The sequence below is a fragment of the Galeopterus variegatus genome, unplaced genomic scaffold (assembly GCF_000696425.1).
Source record: "Galeopterus variegatus unplaced genomic scaffold, G_variegatus-3.0.2 Scaffold1378, whole genome shotgun sequence".
Classification (NCBI taxonomy): Eukaryota; Metazoa; Chordata; class Mammalia; order Dermoptera; family Cynocephalidae; genus Galeopterus; species Galeopterus variegatus.
In genome coordinates, this window is record NW_007727489.1 from 289,949 (window position 1) to 310,704 (window position 20,756).

Below are 20,756 nucleotides of genomic sequence, written 5' to 3' on the forward strand. Positions count from 1 at the left end.
TTCTAATTGGCTAACTGTAAATGACCTGTCTTCGAGTTCTCTAATTCTCTCTTCTGCGTGATCAAGTCTGCCGTTGAAGCTCTCTATTGAGTTTTACAGTTTTGTTGTTGTATTCTTCAGCTCCAGGTTTTCTGTTCAGTTCTTTTTTATGGTTTCTGTTTTTATATTAAACTTCACATTTTGTTGATGTATTGTTTTCCTAATTTCATTTAGTTGTCTGTGTGTTGTTTTTGTTTGGGGGCTTTTTTGCATCTCATTGACCTTCTCTAAGATGATTATTTTGAATTCTTTTTCAGGCAATTTGTAGATCTTCGTTCCTTTATGGTTGGTTACTAGAGCTTACTAGTTTCTTTTGGTGGTGTCATGTTTCCCTGGTTCTTTGTTTTCCATGTAGCCTTGCATCGATGTATGTGCATCTGAAGGAAAAAACATGTCTTCCAGTCTTTATGGACTCATTTTGGCAGGAAAAGGCCTTTTGTTAGGTCCACACAGTGGTGGGATTGCCTTCGTGGTTGTGGTTGAGTGGATTTGAAGCTGCTACTGGGTCTACAGTAGGTCCACAGTTGGTGGGCCTGTTACCAGGTGCTTTATGGGCATGGATCTTGTCCAGTCCTTGGGGAGACTGGACTGTCTCCAGGACATTGGTCAATAGGACTGGCATTAGGATGAGGGTTCACTTCAGGGTCTATAAGCAGCAGGCCTGTTACAAGGTGTATTGATGTTTGTGGCTTCCTCTGTGTCCCCAGAAAGGGTACCACTAGATCACTGGGTGGTTCCCTTGTCAAGCAGTATTGCCCCCTTCATGGCTGAGAGAGGCTGGAACTAAGTCACAAGGCTGCTTCAGAGTCCACAGCCAAAACCAAGGTTGTCAGGCCTGTCTCTGGAGTAATGGATAAGTGTGCTTCCCAGCAGGTCCCTGGTTGGGCAGGCCTGCTTTCTTGCTGTAATTGAAATTGACTGGATCCAAATGACAGGGCCATTTTCAGATTCACAGTAAGACCAAAGATAGCAGGTCAGCCTGCAGGAACACTGACAGGCTGCCTTCCTGTGGGTCCCCAGGCTGGCAGTACTGCTTCCAGTACTACATCCAAGAGGAGTCAAGGCCAGGATCCAGGGTAATTTCAAGATCCTCTGTGGGACCAAGGTTGGCAAGCCTACCCCAGAGACATAGATGGGAATGTCTCCTGGCTCGTCTTTGGTTAGGTAGAACAATTTTCAGACCACAGCTGAGATGGCTGGGACTAAATTTCTGGACTATTTCAGGAGCTTCTGTGGGACCAAGGCTAGTATGCCTGTGGCACAGAAGTGTGCGTCTCCTAGCATTTAAGAGCTGTGCTCTGGTCTTTTCTTCCATAGAGTTAACACTACAGTTGGATTGTTGCTTATAGAAGATTATTCTTTTTCTTTTGAGTTTTTAGTAAGACACAGCTTAATAGATGGAAGCATTCATAGCTAAAGTGGTAGTTCACTTGAAATGTTTTTAAAAGTTAGACCTTTAAAGGAACATGGATGTTTCTGTCTGAACTCCTAAATTGTCACTTCAGTTCTAATTTTCTATTTTCTCTTTGCTTTTATTTGAGATACTGAAATAGTTCTCTTATAATAAATTCTTTAAACCCTGTAAGTGTAATTGAAAGTCCATACATCAAAAGAAATAAATGTAGACTCAGGATTTTAGCATGTGGATTTTAAATTTTTCATAATTCTATCTTGCTGACTTAAAATTAGTATAGATTTCTTCCTTGTTTTTTATTTATACTTTTACCTTTGAGAGTTTCTCCATGTAAAAATATGTTAAGGGGATTGAGGAGAGGGCTAATACTGCTGTGGGAATATTTTTGCTTCTTTACCCTTGTGGTGTAGTCTAGGTAATTATAGTGCTCATATTTAATGTCTCAGAAAGCTAATAAGTTATTGAGTGTTTACTCTTTGCCAGGTGTTGGGCTAAACACTTTTTTGCATTTGCTCATTTAATTGTCACAACTACGATATAATTATCATCCCTATTTAACAGATGAGGAAACAAAGGCTTAGAAAGCTTAGAACTTGTATAGTGAGTTGCAGAATTGGGAGTTAAATTTAAACATGTCTTATTCAAAATCCCATACCCTTAATCTCTATGTCATACTATCTTCCAGAGTACTCCAGGAGGAAAACTTTCCCAGGAGGGCTACTAAAACACTTGCTTTATTTTCCTTATTTTCTTATTTCTCCATTTTTTTTTTTTTATCATTTTTTTCATTTTCATACCCTTCTGGTGAAAATGGTTATATAAGATGTAAAAAATACCCTTTAAAATATTTAGCTTTATATGAATCTGCCTCAATCTAATTAAACATTATTTGTATCTCTGTCATTGTCCTTGGCAATGCCATTGTAAGAAAATATTCATTCATTGGATTTTTCACTCTTTGCTTACCTTGGAATTTTTGGCTTTTGTGGTGTTGTTTAAGGAATTTATTTATTTTTTATGGAATACAGAATTATATTTCAGTAAATGTATACAATGTGTGATCAAATCAGGATAGTTAGAATATTCATCATCACAAAAATTCACCCTTCCTTTGTGATGAGAATATTTGAGCTCCTCTCTTCTAGCCATTGGAGAACATACAATAAATTATTGTTAATTATAGATGCTTAGCACTCCTGTACACCATTTGAACTTATTTTTCCTATATAGCTGTAATTTTATGTCTGTTAACCAACCTCTCCCTGTCCTCCTCTCACCTCCCCTTCCCAGCCTCTAGTAACCACAATTCTACTTTCTACTTCTAAAAGTTCAACATATTTTTTTTTCCCCTTGGCTCTCACATGAGTTGAGAACATGCACTGTTTGTCTCTCTGTGCCTAATGTATTCCACTTAACATAATGTCTTCCAGGCTCACTCATGTTACCACAGATGACGGAATTTCATTCTTTTCTGTGGCTGAGTAGTATTCCATTGTGTATACATACCACGTTTTCTTTACCATATTCTTAATGTTTCTAATCCCATAATATCTGAAGTGAGAGTAAGTGAAAAGTGTTTTTGAATATAAATTCAGCTTATCTAATGTAACTAAATTTTTTTACTATAAAACCTAGCTACTAACTAAAAAATCCTATCTTCAGTGTCATATCACTGTATAACTTTCTGGTGTGCTTTGATAGTAAATTCTCTATGGGTATAAATTAAATGACTTCTACAATTAGAGACTAAAATTTTTAGCAAACATTAAAAAAGAGTAAACACATACGCACCTAATAATTTGTTTTGATGCACATACAGTTTTGATAATAGCAAGTGTTTTTATGTTGCTTTTCCTTTTCATTTTTAGCTAGATTTTATTTGGTAGTGATGTGTTTTCTTCTTTATGTTCAAAGGGCAGCCATTCTACAAAAGTGGAAGCTGTGATCAGAACTCTGATGAAAATACAGCTGAGAGATCCAGGAGCTAAAGCTCTCGTTTTCTCAACGGTATATTCAATATTTTCATATTCAGCATTAACTGAGACTGGTTTTCTGTCTGCAGTCAGTTTATATCTGAAAACTAATTTTTAATGTTTACCATAATGCAGTTAAGATTTAGAATTACTGTTACATTTTTTCCATACCACTTTTTTTTCCCCATATCCATAAGATAGAATTATTTTTAGAGAAATTTGATGGTATTTCACAAGGCAATTCCTGTAATTACATTTTATGATTTTATATTTAATTTAGTTTTCTTATTTAAATATTTTAAAAATTGCAGTTTATAAACTTGAAAGTCATTTCCCAAATGAATTTGGTTAAGGAAAAAAATTAATCTTCTGAGTAAAGTGTTTAGTAGAAACTCTAGTTTTCATTACTGAAAGATAAGTCACCACATCCAGTAAGCACTCCATTATTTATTTTCTGTTTTTGCTTATCTTAATTTAGTTTTCAAAGACATTCATGTTGTTATCCTATCTTTCAGTCAGCATTTTATGCAAAAAGAAAATACCACTACTGTTTCAAGAGAGAGCTAAATAATATTGATGGTACTTCATTTGAGGGTTTTGTTTTTGTTTTTATTTACTGAACTCTGAGGTATAAAAGTTATGTTGATTTCGTCCCTTTCCAAATCCTCTTTAGATGAAAGCTGTGTGTAAACCGTGTTTTTCTTATTGTTATGTGTTCTAGTGGCAAGATGTATTAGATATTATTTCAAAAGCTCTCACTGACAACAACATGGACTTTGCACAAATCAGTCGTGTTAAGACATTTCAGGTATGTCAAGATTTTACTCCTGTTTTTCGTAGTGGATTCCGTTGCAAATTGAAACTGCTATTAACTAGCTTACTTACATTTGTCGTCTTATGTCATATAAACCACATAAGCAGGGTTTGAGTTCTTGATTCATTATAAAATTAACATTTAAAAGCAAAGTAGAAAAACTGTAAGTATTTTTGGTCTGTTCAATTATACCCGTAATAAGACCATCTCTTTTTAAAGATGTTTTGACTCGAGGTCCTTTTTCTGAATATAGGGAAAGATTGCCTATGGTATATCTTTTGAATGGACAGGGGCCTCGTGCACCTGTAATTAGGTTCTAAAGACGCTGTATCAGGCAAAACTGCATATGGTCAAATTGTCCTCACATCCCACTCAGCACAGTGACAGGTGCATAACCTAAGAGAGACACACACACAGAGACCAAGTGAAGATTTAGCAGATTCGTATTTTTTATCTCACATTCACTGTAGCACATTATTTCTTTTTTCTCTATCTCTTTTTCCTCTAAGCTCATACTCATATAGCTTAATTTGCATACATCACATGCATCTATATATTATAAAGAACGACAGCATATATGATACTTTTCCTCATAATTACAGCAAGGCAACAAGTTTACATTTTCTAAAATTGGTAATTTTGCATTTCATTTTCTTAGCTGTTACATTTCACAATGACTTAATGGGTACCATTAGACATCTTTAAAGTGAGCTATGACATGCTGCTCTTATTTACCTGATCCAGCTAAAATTAAAATGTACCTTTCTTTTTTAGGAGAATCTTTCAGCATTTAAACGTGATCCCCAAATCAATATTTTGCTGCTGCCCCTGCACACAGGTTCTAATGGATTAACTATCATTGAAGCAACTCATGTTCTCTTGGTGGAGCCCATATTGAACCCTGCCCATGAGCTTCAGGCCATAGGGAGGGTGCACCGAATTGGACAGACAAAGTAAGGACTAAAATTAGCATCAGTCACATTTGCTTCAGGTTTCTAAGATACCTAATTAGCATTTAAGCTCTTCATTTATGTTCATCGTAGCCTATATGTTTTTAATTACCTTCTTATTTATTAAACTTTTAGGCATTATTGTATGACCAAAAGGTATGAGATTTCCCACCCTCCCTTCTCCAAGCAGCAAACACCCAAATTCTCCCATATTTTTTTCCTCCCTCCCACAAAAACCTGATCACTTTATCAAAAAAGCTTGTGAGAAATACTTAAGAGAGCTACATAGTTGAAGGCATCCTTCATGACTTTAAGGAATTGATTTTTGATTATCTAAAATTGTCTGTGCCTAAAAGAAGACAGACCACATGTATCACTGAAAAAAAATGGCTCCTTTTTAAATTGTTACCCTTAAGAAAAGCCATCTTCCTAGGTCAGCTGTAAGAGATAATTAGATTTGGTTTAAGGCCTAAAGCAAAGCTCATAGTGAATATTATGTGATATGTACTACCTTTATTCAAATATCAGAATGGACCATTATCTTTGATAAGGATTTCCAGATGTATTACCTCCTGGATTTTAGATGCCTCAAATGTTTAAACACACACACACAAATCCATATTAAGTAAGCACTTATTAAATAAATGTTTACTGAGCACCTACTGTATGCCAGGCATTATGCTAGATACTGAAGATTCAAATTGAGTAAAGCATAATCTGTTCCCCAAAGAGGTTGCTGTGTAGTACAGGGAATAGATGGTTTAAAGTATTGCAGTAGAATGTGCAAAAATATAACAATAAAATTATTGTATTAACAAAAGAAGGCAGTGATTAATCGTGCCCTAGACAGCTGGGGAAGACTTCATTAGGTTGAGTCTTGAAGGAATAATTATTTCAAAGGTGGGCTAAAGAAGGGTATTCACACAGCCAAAGAGAGTTGAATATGCAAAAACACAGACATGATAAAGATATGACCTCTCTAGGGACTGTAAGGAGTTTAGAATTGCTAGAGTAGAAAACAGGAGAACAGGAGTGGTAGGAAATGAGGTCTTGGATGTCATATGCAGAAATATGGACTGCTCTGTAAGCAGTAGCTAGGAGAGCAAATGAAGGGTTTGAATTTTAAGCAGGAAGGAAACATATTCAACAAACCCTTAACAAAATTAAGTTACATAACTACAATAAATGAAACTTGTTCTAGGGCATCACTAAGTATCATTTAAAATGCATTTATGTCTTATTTGTTCTTTGTTAGTTTCGTTCTGTATTTTTAAACACTGACTTCTTGTCCTACCAATGTTTTTCTAAAGGAGAGACTGGACTCATCTCAGATTTAAAACCACAAGTCTAAGAAGGCCATTCAGCACTGACAGTCTTACTATGCTTCCCTAGTAAACAGATTTTTTTGCTTTCTGGGGAGGCTATCTTATGTCCTTTTTTTTTTCCTTTTTGGTGGCTGGCCTGTATGGGAATCTGAACCCTTGACCTTGGTGTTATCAGTACCACACTAACAACTGAGCTAACTGGCCAGCCTGTCTTAAGTCTTCGAACTCTTCCTCCTCCTCACTGATGATCTTGCCTCATACTAGGAAAAGAAATACAATCCAATTAGAAGTACCTCATCTTTCTATCATCAACTTGAACAGTCTGCCTGCATCAGTACCCACACAGTTCATTCAGTAGATTTTTATTGAGAACTTTCCATGTTCCAGGCACTGTTTTAAGTATTTGAGATGCCCTCATGGAGCTGTAAGGGGGTTGGTAGAGACAGGTGGCAAACAATATAATATGTAAAATATATACTATGTTAGGAGCTGGACAAGCAGAGCAGAGTGAGGAAGATTTAAGAGTGCAGGTGGCTGGGCAGGAGAGCATGGAGGACCTTATTAAGAAGATAACATCTGAGCAAAGATTTGAAAGAGATAGGAAATTTCATGCAATTATCTTGGGAAAGAATGTTCAATTAGTACACTCAGTGCGAAGGCCCTAAGTCAAGAGAATGCCTGGTGTGTTTGAGAAATAGCAAGAAGCCAGAGTTACTGAAGTAGAGTGAGCCAAGGGGAGAGAAGTAGGAAGAGAAGCCAGAGGGTAAGGGGGATTATATTTGGCCCATGAGGCCCTTGTAATGAGGTTGCTTTTACTCTGTGTAGAGAGCCACTGGAAGGATTTGAGCAGAGGAGTAGCATGATCTCACTTAAGGTTTGAAATAATGATTCTGAGTGCTATGTTCAGGCCGGGGGCAGAAGGGAATAAGTGAGAGTAGAAGTAGCAAGAGCCTTGGAGGCCATTGCAGTCATCCTGGTGAGAGTTGAAGGTGACCTGACCATAGTAGCAGCAGTGGCCGTGTTCTAGATATATTTTGAAGGTAGAACCAGTAGCATCTGTGGAAAGACTGGACATGGGGTGTGAAAGAGTCAAGGATAACACCATGGGTTTTAGCCTGGACAACTAAAAGGATGGAATAGCCTTCAGCTGAGCTGGAGAATACTACAGGATAGAGTAGGTTTGGTGAGAGAACAGAAGATTACTTTAGATATAAGTTTGAGATGTTTATTAGACATCCAAATGGAGATTTCTGTTCTGTAATTGGAGATATGGATGGTCTCTGACTTAGGATTTTTCATGTTTACGATGGGTTTATCCAGATGTAACCCCCTGGTAAATTGAGGAGCATTGGGACTTAAGATGGTTTGATTTTTTCAACTTAAATTTTTCAACTTTACGATGGGTTCATCAGGACTTAACCCCATCCTAAGCTGAGGAACATCTGTACAAGTCCTAGAGATCAGAAGAGAAAGCTAGGCTGATATGTACATTTGGAAGTCAACAGTATATAAGGTATTTTTAAGTCAAGAGACCGAATGAGATTACATAGGGAGTGAATGCACATAGAGAAGAGGACTGAGAACTAAACTCCAGGGCACACCAAAGTTAAAAGGCTCTAGGAAAAGAGAAGGAAACCAACAAAAGAGACAGATAAAGATCAAACAGTGAGGAAGAAAACTAGAATACGGGCATGTCCTAGGAGCAAAGTAAAGAATGTAACTCAAGGAAGAGGATATGATCAATTGTGTCATGTGCTTTCAAAATGTGAAGTAAGATAAGGATTGACAATTGGTCATTAGTTTAGCAGCATGGAAATCAAAACCAGTTTCAGTGGAGTGATAGAGTTGACAGCCTGATTTGAGTATAAGAGAATGAGATTTTATGTATTTCTTATTTAACAAACGCTTATATAACAAAGAGAGGTTAGGTAGCTTGTCCACAGTCACACAGCTAGTAAAAGTGGTGACAGGGTTTCAAGCACAGCCATTCTGCCTCTACAGTCCTTGCTTTAGCCATAGTGCACTGCTGCTTCTGTGTAGCTGGCAGGATTAGTATTTTGAGGAGTTTTGCTACAAAGGTGAGCGGAGAAAAGGAAGAAAATTAGATCAAGTTTGATTTTTTTTTTTCCCCTTTCAAGTGGGAGAAACAAGGGAATGATTCCTTAGAGGTAGAAAAACTAGTGAAGCAAGAGATGGAGGAGAATGCTGGTACAGTGTCTTTGAGTAGGAGAGGATATGGGATCTAATAGGGAAGTATAGGGATTGGTTTTAGGTAGGAACATGGATATGTCATCTGTAGTAATAGGCAGGAAGGCACAGTATATGCCTTCCCTTTTATTAAAGCAGAAGTATACCTTTTCTTTCAAAAACCAGCCGTTCTATTTGTCCTATCCCTTCTTATACTCTCATGGGCTTTCTTCTTATGATACATCACCACAGATATATGTCTTAATATTATCCATCTTTAAAAATAAAAAACACTCCTACATTCTGCCTCCACCCCCACTTCCTTACCTCCCATTCTTTCTCATCCCTTCTGGTTGGATTTCTTTTCCCACTATACCACTGAAATGAGGCTCATAACACTATTAATGAACGACTTCTTCTTAGTGGTCCAGGGGTTCTTTTTCTCTGTCTACACTCCTAGATGAGTTCTTCCCATCCCAGGGCTTTATGTAGCACTTACACATGGATGACTCTCCCCCCAACCCAGACATGCCCCTTTAGCTCCTGTCCCAGCTTCATAAATCCAGTTCTGTCTCTACATATTTCTGTAGAGTCTACGCCTCCCCTTGGGTACCTGTCTTAATAGGTGTCTCAAATTTAACATGAGCAGAACAAAATGGTATTCCTATTGTACTCCCACCCACTGAAGCCCTCCCCATCTTATAATGTGAACCTATCATCTGTAATTGCTCAGACTAGAAATCTAGGACTCTTCCATATTTCTACTTTAACATCTCAAGTCTAAATCATCATTTAAGTCTTGTCAGCTCTACCTTCGAAAGATATTCCACATGTACTGACTACTTACCACCTCCACTGATACAATCCACACTCTTAGCTGGATGACTACAGAACTTACTTAACTGTCTTCTCTGCCTCCACTCTTGTTGCCAGACAGTCCATCCTCCACAAAGCAACCAAAGGTGTTCCTAAAGTACAATCAAGTATAAATCAAATCATACATAAAACCCCCCAAGGGCTTCCTATTATAACCACAACAAAATCCAAATTGCAGGTCATGTCCTGCAAGACCCTGTATGATCTGGCACCTGCCCACCTTTCCAACCTCATTTTTACCTCTCTACCCTTCATTTACAATATGCTTCTGCCATCCCAGCAGCTTTTTTGCCCCTTGAACATTTTAAGGTTGTTCCAAGTGTGTTCTTTTCCCAGAGACTGTCATGTGTGTGCTCTTTCTTCTGTTTGGATGCTCTTCCTGCTCTTCCTTTGCTTACCAGCTTCATTTCCATCCCTCATGTTTCAACTCATATGTCAGCCTCCTCGTGGCATTATCTGTACCTGAAACTGTTTTATTTCTTTGTGTTCACAGTCCATCTCCCCTCAGGAGAATGTTAGTTCATAGAAATGAAATAGCTCCTTTCATTCTCTGCTGACCACCCCCAGCTCCTTGATTAGGACCTGCCACAAGTGGGCACCAGCTGACTGATGAATTTAGCATACCGTATGTGAAGTTGGTTTGTAGTACTAACTTGTTTTGAGACATTTTTAAACTTATCATTATTATGTACCTTCTAGACCTACTATTGTACACAGATTCTTAATTAAAGCAACAATAGAAGAAAGAATGCAGGCAATGCTGAAAACCGCTGAGAGGAGGTAGGTAACAATTTACTGCAAGTAGATGGGAGAAATTTTCCTGTTTGAGTTGGTGTATGTGTTTGGAACTTCTTCACTTAGATGACGACAAAAGACATAAACAGAAATACTTTTTAAAAGTAAGGTTTGACATTTTATGTATTCAGTGTTTCCCAATTAACGCTCTGGTCATTCTGTATTTGACTTAATTTATTAATTGGTTGTAATATGTAAAAATATTTAAACTAACTTACATTTCTTTGCCACATTGGATTACTTTTTAAATGAAATATATCTTTATGCCCAACCTAAAGGCCTTAAATCTGATATGTGTAAAACCAAACTTATGTTACTGCTTTAAACGTTACCCTTGTTAGTCACGTGCAAATAGCAATATCTGGACTTAAGAACTTGGATGGTGATTGTGGTGTCAATTCCAAAGGCAAAACAGGAGCAGAGAGACTAAAACAGTCTTAATTTTAAACACTTGACTTTGGAATCAAAACTTCTTAATATTTATGCCATAGTTTTTATTTAAAGTGATTTTAAAAACATAAAGCAATTCCTTTCTATATTCTTCTGAGATATGTAGGATTGGAAGAAACCTAAGGAAGAGATTATTGCTTTAGAAGCATTTCCTCAGAGGTACTTTGTATAGCAAAGAAACTATTTGAAACAAGAAATTTTTTTCCACTAGTGGCGTATGAGAAGGAAGAGGCTACAACGAGAGCTTTTTACCTAAAACATGAGGGCTTTTTGTTCTTGTTTTCATGTGTAACAGACTTAAGTGATTTTTATTTAAGCTGTTTAAACAAAATTGTAATTAGAAGAGCTGTTGAAATTCTCTTGAAACAAATTAGGTGGTAAGAAGGTAACCTTAGTAGCAGTTGTTGGGGTTTTATTTTGATTTTATTTATTGTGCAGAGAAAAAACATTTTATGATGAAGCCTGAAAATAATAAATAGAAGTCTTCACTAATTTTGATGAGATGTAATAACGATCTCATTGCCTACTTTCTCCTGAGAATTTCTTATGTCCCAATTACAAAAACTTAGGAACAAATATGTGTCTAGTCTTATATTATTACAGATATAATCATTGATTTTGGGGGGTTTCTTTCTAACTGTGCTCACTTGGAAAACCTGCAGTCACACAAACTCATCAGTGAAGCATTCAGAGGCCTCCGTCTTGACCGTGGCTGACCTGGCGGACCTATTTACCAAAGAAACTGAAGAGCTTGAATGAACTATACTGGATTGAATCCACACACTTTAATGCATTAATAAACTTTCATAGCTGTAGAGCAAAGTTATTAGTTTTAAAGTCCGGTAGGTTTCAGTAAATACTGTTCCTAGTTGAATGATTTTTTTTCTATTTTGGTTATATAGTAGCCTAGTCATTGAGCCTTTTTCAATGTACTATTTTCAAAAGGTCTATGAAGATTTTTAACTTTACACTTCTAATAAAACATTTATTTTTGTTCTGAAGAATATATCTGTATTTGACTTAAGTTAATTTATTAACTTAAGATCAGTCATAAATGAAGTTGATGAGATCAATCATAAATAGAGTTGGAATAAGAGAAAGTAAGTTAGTCTAGTTTTATATGACCTGGTATATTCAACGAACATAGATCTCATTTTTGAAAGGGTCTTCAGTGTCATTAACACATGAATCACCAGTATCTTGTAATATTTTAAGTAGATGATGAATTATATTAACTCCTTGTTATTTCAGTAGGTTTAGTTACACTATATCTCCATGTATAGTAAATTTACAGTAATACAACTCCTAACAATAAGTTAATGTTAGGCAATTATTTCTTTTTTCTGCATCTTGCTACTGAAAATCAAAACAGTGAAAACTTTTCATTTTGTATTATTTGTTAAGTGGAGTCAGTGTGAGCAGTTAACTCTAAATAGTGTTTTTAAATATATTAACATTTACCTTAAGGAATAAAAAAAAAAAAAAAACTTTACCTTAAAATTATCTAACTGCTTTCTCTACTCTTAATTTTTCTTATTTTGAAGTTTTTATGTTTTAAGATTGATATATCTGTAAATGTTGTACTTTTTTATGATTTTAGGTCTTATTGTTATAACATGGAAATATAGCAGGATTTCCTTTTCATTATTATTGTTATACTGATATCTTAGATTCCTTTACTTTCCCGTGTTCTTATGTAGCTAGAATTTTTAGCCATTAATAGCTAAATTTGTGATAGTTTGTTATTTTATTCCAGTTCTTCCCTTAAGGACTAGTTATTTGATCTTCTAAACAAGCGAATGCCATGTTCACATAAGCAAATAATTGCAAGTTATAATAACTGAGTGTTTCTTCTTCTGTGAAGAATTAATGGACTTTGAAATCTCTAAATAAGGAGTAGCTTGTTGTATCCTAGCCATTTGGTGTAATACGAATGTTCTTGTTCTTTTTTGTTTTGTTTTGTTTTGTTTTGTTTTGTTTGAGCCTTCAGAGTTTTAAATGACCCTTAGGATTCATTAGATCCTACTTAGCTGCCCAGAAAACTGTAATAGAAATTTCCCCTGGATCACATTTGTCCAAGAGGCTTTGGTGCTTAGTTAAGGTGCATTTTCTTACTCTAGGTTTATAGGGTGACATAATTCAACTGAAGAAAACACACACACATTTTTGGTGCTTATTCTCCAGTTGAAGGGAGATATGCATTTTTTCTTTTATATGAAATTCAACAGAACTATTATTTTTGTAGCTCTTTACATATTATAAAGAGCTTTCCTGTACATTCGCTTGTTTAAGTTGCCCAGCAATCTGTGAAGTTGGTATTAATATCAAATTTATTTTAAAGGTAGATAACTGAGGTTCACAAATATTGGGAAACTTGCCTATGATATGTAGCAAGTAAACAGTGGAGCCCAGGTCCCCTGACTCCAAATCCCATGAATCATATGCTGAGATTCAGAAAACCCATGATTACAATTTAATAATGGAACTATTTCAGTATTTCTTTTTGTTTGTTTCTAGTATTCTTTTTTTGAGCTATGTTTTAGAGAAAACAATTTGATATGGTTCAATTTTGTAAAAAAAAAAATGTATACTATCTGTATTAGAGAAAAATTGCTGTTATTTATTTCTGTAAGATATCATCAATTAAATAAATATTTTAGTGGGAATTGAAATTGTAGGATTAATTTCTGAACCATGGAACATACAGGTTTTTTCTCTTAACGAAAGTTGTCAAAATTACTAATACTACGCAGTTCCATATTTTATATACGTTTGTTATTTCTTCAAAACAATTGTGACAGCCCTACCAGTTATTCAAAAGAAATATAGATCTAATCTCCAAACAAAGGATTCTTAGCTGCAGATGAAGGATTTTTCATTTTCTTCCTTCATCATTTTTTTGTTTTGTTTCGTTTTGTTTTGTTTGTTGGGGGTGGGTGCGTGTTGTTTTTTTGGTGGCTGGCCAGTAGAGGGATTGAACCTTGGACCTTGGTCTTAGCAGCCCCACGCTCTTACCAACTGAGCCAACGAGCCAGCCCCATCATTTTATGTTCTCTGAAATAACCCTGTTTATAAGTAGTTTTTCTTAAATTGGTGCTATACTAATGAACCAGTGAGAAAAACAATGAGATAACCCCAATTCTTAGAATAGCCCCAATCCTCAGAGCTTAAACGTGTTTGGATCTCGGGAATTGTTCTCTGTTAAATGACCTAGATGAGTTTACGAGAACTGAAAAGATTTATTGATATATAGTGTAATACTTAATTCCATAGCCTTTTGCTTCAAACCCAGATAGCTTTACTATATTTATTGAAGCTTCAACTTTTTTCTTTGCGTGTGAGCTCAGCAGAATGAGCCATACATTTAGTTTTAGGAATTAGTCCCTTTCATATCACATTAATAACAAACTAAACATCTTAACCTGATAATTCAACATGTAGCTACTAATACTTTACAAATAATTATCAAACCAACTACTTACCAAAATATTTAGGAATTGAATTTGGCAATGTAAGATTAATCATCAAGTCAAACTACCCTTTCATGTAGACAAAGGAGGAAATTATGTACTTTAAATCTGCTCTCATTTACTAGCCTCCCCAAGATTTAGCCTGCTTGAGTTCTTTATGTTTTTTAAACTACAAAATAATCTTTTAGAAATTCAGAAACCATTAGTGTTAAATTACCTCAAGCCTACTTAATTTGGATAAAATGTATCTTTCCATTTTTCTGGAATGTAGCTAAGCAAAATTCCACAATAATATGTTATTTCAAAATTTTTAACTGGCATACCAAAAATAAACACGAACAGTGCTGGCCGGTTAGCTCAGTTGGTTAAAGCGTGGTGTTATAACACCAGGGTCAAGGATTCGGAACCCTGTACTGCCCAACTGCCAAAAAAAACCCCACAAAAATAAATATGAAATGTCATTACAATAGTACAGTAAAGGCAATGCATTTTAAGCCTGGCTACTCTGATAAAGGAAATCTAACCTTCAATAATATTTCTTCAAAGTGAGATCAGTTAATTATTTTATAAAAATGTTCTGTTTACAAGAATCTCCGTGGACCTCTTATGTTGTGAAGCCTACACGAATGCTCATCACATGTAAGGGCTGTTGTGAAGCCTACACGAATGCTCATCACATGTAAGGGCTGAATGAACCACTTGCAAGCCTTTCATTAGAGGAAGGCTATATAGGGTAATTGATAACCACAAGAAGAGTTCAAGTCTCACAATAGGTACATGGTTTTGCCTCTGAGTATAGAACAGGAAATATCACACACAGAAAATAGCAGAACTTGGCAGGGACCAGAGCTGCCATCTCCACCCTTCTTTCTTCAGACAACCTTTCAGGGACATGCGTCACTCATCTTTGAAGAGCAAAGGTCCCACACCATCTGTGGATCCCTGTTCCATTATTTAGTGTCAGTGCCTCTCAAGACTGATTTTGTTTGTTGAAATTGATTTTGTTATATTGAAGCCAAATCCTTATATTGCAGCTTTTGCTTTTCCTGTGAAATAGAAATAAAATTTAAATAATCTCCATTATCTGAATAATTATCCTTTATACAGGTGACATTAAAGTCAGTAACTTTTTCTCTCTGCCTGCCCAATAATCCATCCCTTCATTGTTTTCTTAATGGTCTTTCTTTCCAAACCCCTTTGTTATCTTTGTCTCTCCAGCAAACCTGCTCTTAATACTCCAAGCCCCTTACAGAACCTATTAGAGAAACAATTTTGTCCAGAGACACATTTTCAACATATGGGATCTTTCCAGACCTGTGATTCTGAGCACAATTCAAACATAATTCTGATTGCTGACCCTTCCAGTGCCTTAAGGAGCAAACATTTGTGCCCAAATTTTCTTAGAGACCTGGTTTCTCCTCACTTTATTACTTAAGTTACACCTGCTGAAATTACCTGTGTTCATTTTCTTTCAGTACCACTTTTACCACCTCCTGTCCCTAATTCTGTACTCAGAGCTCTAACGTGCCTTGTGCACCTTCTTTCTCTCAGCTTCCCATAATCAGATGAGTGCTGCATCCAGTTATTTTTCTGTTTGCATTGGCATCACTGCCTGTTGATAATGTTGAATGTATTTCCTTTGTCACAGAATCATGTCATCTTTGGTAAATGCAAATGTTTATATGTTTTAAAAGGGAATGTATTTTAATTTCCAGTCTTTATCAGAATGTTTATAAATGATCCAGCTACTAAACTGTTAAAGCATCAGTGTGGGATGTTGTATTTACCTAAAATTTCCTCAATGCTTTTTACTTTTCAAATCCCTAATTATAGTAGGTCATTGCTTATATTGTGCAGGTGACCATTTCTACCCTGCAGTCAGGTTAAGCTTCCCAGGGGGATGGCTACCAGCATAATATGGTGCAAATACTTTTTTTTTATTTTTTGTTTTTTATTTATTTATTTTATTTATTTTTTTTTTATTTTTTTTTTTGGCTGCTAGCTAGTATGGGGATCTGAGCCCTTGACTTTGGTATTATAACATTGTGCTATAACCAACTGAGCTGACTGTCCAGCCCCACAAATAAATACTTTACACAGCACTTCTGTCTTATTAAGTTGCTAATGATGATTCAGTTAAGCAGTCATCTAGTTTATGCAGTGGATTTATTTTTAAGGGGTTATTATTTTTACTCATAACCTGTCTTATGCATACAGCAAAAAATCAGCAAGTTTCCTTCTTAAATGGCTTTGGCCTTTCAAGTATTATAAAGATCTTTAGTGAGTAAACCGCCTTTTAATTCTCTCTTTTTTTCTTCATTTCTTCCATTATTCCTTCCTTCCTGCCTTCCAGTGTTATTTTCCTCTTTGATTTTGAAACTCTGCTTCTAGATATTGGGAAAAGCAGTTAATCCACCATTACATAAAAAGGACACTTGTCAAACCACTGCCCGAGCACTTCTAGCCTGGAGTCAGTGGACTTAGTTTGGGAAAGAGGATCTGCAGATGAGCTGCAAAGGGTAAACCCCCAAAATTGTATATACTGGAAGCTCCCTGGAGAGCTGCATGTTGGTTGTCAGATTCTCAGATTCAAGGCCCAAAGAGAACCCATTGCCATAGAATAGCAGTTTCCAAGTGTGGTCCTTGGGGATCCCTAGAGGGTCCCAAGATTCCAAGGAGTCTGAAACGCCCTAGGCTTTTCTTCATAGAGGTCACTGAAAACGCATACTCAACACATTTATTAAAGATGTAGATATATGGAATCTAGTTTCCTTATTAAGAAACATTAAAGAGATTTGCAAAATTGTAAAACAGTGCTGTTCTTTTCACTAAGTTTCATCTTTGTTTTATTTTGGAAAACAATTATTTTTCATTTAAAAATATGTTAAATGTTAACAGGTTTATTATTTTTAATGAGTTAGTAAATTCTTATATTGCTCAATTTTAATTTCTTTTTTTCTTTTTTGTTTTTTGTTTGCTTTTGTGACCGGTAAGGGGATCGGAACCCTTGGCTTGGTGTTGCCCGCACTGCACTCAGCCAGTGAGCTCACCGGCCATCCCTATATAGGATCCGAATCTGTGGCCTCGGCGCTCCCAGTGCCGCACTCTCCCAAGTGAGCCACGGGTTCGGCCCACAATTTTAATTTCAGATATGGTAAATAGTTGTGGCTATAACCCATATAAACAAAAGCTGTTTAGAGTCCTCAATAGTTTTGAAGCATATAAAGGATTTTTGAGCCCCAGAAGTTTGAGAACCACTGTGATAGCCTGTTTTTAAAATCACCTCCAATTTCTCCACTGAGAATAAGGCAAGGAATTTGCATAAATTTCTCTAGCCAAATTTGTGGCAAGTTTTTTGTTTTTTTTTTTTTTAAGATGACTGGTAAGGGAATCTTAACCCTTGACTTGGTGTTGTCAGCACCGCGCTCAGCCATTGAGCTAACCGGCCATCCCTATATGGGATCCAAACCCATGGCCTTGGTGTTATCAGCACCACACTCTCCCGAGTGAGCCACAGGCTGGCCCTTGTGGCAAGGTTTTTTTTTTTTTTGTCTTTTGTCTTTTTCCGTGTCCGGCAACGGATCACAACCCTCAGTGTTGCCCCCGTACCGGACCGGGGACCGGCAACGGGATTGCAACCCTCGGCGTTGCTCCCGCGCCTCGCTCAGCCAGCGAGCGGGAACCGGTCTGCATGTGGGATCCGAACCCTCGGGTGGGAGCGCCGCCATGCTTCCCAAGCGGCGCACTATCCAGTGCGCCACCGGGCCGGCCCTATATGAACATTTTTATTGATCATAGTCAAAGGTCTATTATAGAAAAATCTACTCATGCAATAGCAACAACATAGGCAAGTTTGGTGGCCTTTGTATAGCAAGGAGTTCCATTTAATTGCACATGTTACACTTTGGGGAAAAAAAAAGGTTGAGATTGCATATAACAGTTTTTTAAACGAAGCCCTGTCTCCAAATGAATGTAAAATAAATAGAGTGATGTTCTGGGATGGCTTTGTCACCACAGAGATAATTGCCACCTGGGATGGTCAGTTTTATGTGTCCACTTGGCTAGGCTGTAGTCCCAATTCAATCAGACACTAATCTCTGTGTTGCTGAGAAAGTATTCTGTAGATGTGATTAAGGTCCATAATTAGCCTATTTTAAATAAAGAAGATAACCATAGATAACCTGGGTAGACTTGATTTAATCAGTTGAAGGGCCTTAAGAATAGAAGTGGAACTTCCCAGAGAAGAAATTCCACACACAGACAGCAGCTTCAGCTCCTGCCTTTGAGTTGCAGCCTGCCCTTCTTCATGGCTTGCCTTTCAGATTTGGGACTTGCCTCATCAGCCTCCACAACTGCGTGAGCTAGTTCCTTGCAGTAAATCCCATAATAGATGTATGCTACTGGTTTTGTCTCGTCAAACCCTAACTGATACTTAGCAAATGGGTGATACTGTTCATACTGCCAGTTTTGAATAGCATTGTAATGTTTCTAACAACATATACTTTTAAGTGTTTACACATGACCTAAACATGTAAAGAATAAAGGGAGTGCAAAAAAAGAGGTATCTTTTGAAATGAGTATCACTGGTGTTCATTAGTGACCTCTAATGTGGTTTATACACATTTTAAGAATAGTCAAGAAGATCCACTGAAGCATGGAGAGAAAATACTGGAATTTCTATTGGGCAGGGGATCATTTATGAAGGAGAAATTAAGCTTCCCCTTATTTAATATGCAGATCAACATGAATACCCTCATTCCCATCCACTTATCCGACAGTCCAGTGTCACCTAGAGTAAGTGAAGATGGGAACTACTCACTAGAGAAAGATGGGTAATGGTCCTCTTATTTACCCCCAGCATATTGTTTCCATGTGCCTGATTACATGAGTTTACATTGCAGACTATACTGTCTAGCTTTAACTAAACTCACCCTCTGTGGTGGTTAATTCTAGTAGTCAACTTGATTAGATTAAGTAATACCAAGAAACCTGTCTTAGTAAGAAAGCTGTCTTATTAGGTGTGTCCATGAGGGTGTTTCCAGAAGAGATTAGCATGTGGGCCTGAGTGGACTGGGTGGAAAAGATCTACCCCCAAAATGGGTGAGCACCATCCAATCAGCTGGGACAAAAATGGAAGAAAGGGCGAATCTCTGTTTCCACTGGAGGTGGGATACACTGTGCTCTCCTGTCTGTGGGCATCAGAACTGAAGACTCTTCAGTCTTTGAGTTCCAGGACTTCCACCAACAGCACCATCAGCTTCCCTGGTTCTGAGGTCTTTGGACTTGGACTGAGCCAAATTACCGGCATCCAGTTTTCAGATGGCCTATCGTGGGACTCCACAGCCTTCACAATCATGTGAGCCAATTTTCCTAATAAATCCCCTCTTGTATATCTATATACATATCCTATTGGTTCCGTCTCTCTGGAGAACCCTAATACACCCTCTCAAAGTGAATAAGTGACATTAAAAGATTCCTACAAAGAATTTGTGCATCAAAGGTAATAGGAATAATGCAACTGCCAGAGAACAATAAGAAAATAGCACAGCTGACACTTTTACTGCTACTGAGTTTGAGTTGTTAGCCACTTGACTAGGTAAAAAAAAAAATGAAGACTGATCTTTCAAGATGTCAGCCAACAAAAGTTCTAGATTATCAAGAAGATCTGAAATACAGATTTACATCCATATTGACAAGAACTACATTCATATTATGCTTCCATCAGGTATATCTTTCCACTGTAATAGCCCATAAAAGGCAATTTCAAGATAAAATGAACTTAGAGTCAAATCTTTATATTGCCACTTGACAAAGTACTGAACCAAGAAATAAAAAATAAAAATTAAATAGCAGAGTGTACTCAATAGTCTTCTTCCTGTTTAAAAAAAAACCTAAAAGTTTTAGAAACAGCAAGAAAATTGTTGTTCCTTCAGTAAATAAAAACAGTATTTTACATTGTTTTACTCTTTTGTTCTCACTCTACCTATGTTTAAAAATAGAAATAGGTAATAAGTTTATTTAAATTTTAATAAATATGCATTAGATATAAATTTGCACAAGACTTTATACTGAAAGTATGTAACTTACATTTGGAAATCTCAAGAAGATAAGTTAATTGTTGCCCTTATGAAAGCAAAAGGGAGAATCTTTTATTTCAGTTATGCTTTCATCACTCAAAACAATCTTTGGACTCTTGCAATTACTTTCAAGGCAGTTTAGAAATCATGCAATTTCTTCATAGTTTCACATCGTTTTGTTTTTTAACCAAAAAATGTATGTTTTATTTTTATGACCACATTGCTTACCAGGCTTTGCTCTATATGTGTATACTTCCTCAAGTGTTTTATAATTTTATTTAATCTTATAATTTTCATTTATGGGTCGAGAGTTTTGCGGGGGAAATGTAGACATCAGTTATTTTAAATAATAAGTTTACTTCATGTAAACTTAGTAACAGGAAAAA

At 36.5% G+C, this 20,756-nt stretch overlaps 1 protein-coding gene across 1 annotated transcript in view; it reads left to right on the forward strand.

Annotated features, from left to right (window-relative positions):
- Window positions 1-13,495, forward strand: part of SHPRH (SNF2 histone linker PHD RING helicase, E3 ubiquitin protein ligase) — a 91,307-nt gene extending 77,812 nt beyond the window's left edge. The window contains exons 26-30 of the mRNA XM_008576630.1: window positions 3,368-3,460; window positions 4,148-4,234; window positions 5,015-5,193; window positions 10,278-10,358; window positions 11,486-13,495. Of these exons, the coding sequence (XP_008574852.1) occupies window positions 3,368-3,460; window positions 4,148-4,234; window positions 5,015-5,193; window positions 10,278-10,358; window positions 11,486-11,582 (537 nt within the window). The 3' untranslated portion in view covers window positions 11,583-13,495. The remainder of the gene's footprint in view (window positions 1-3,367; window positions 3,461-4,147; window positions 4,235-5,014; window positions 5,194-10,277; window positions 10,359-11,485) is intronic.
- Window positions 13,496-20,756: the final 7,261 nt, after the last annotated feature.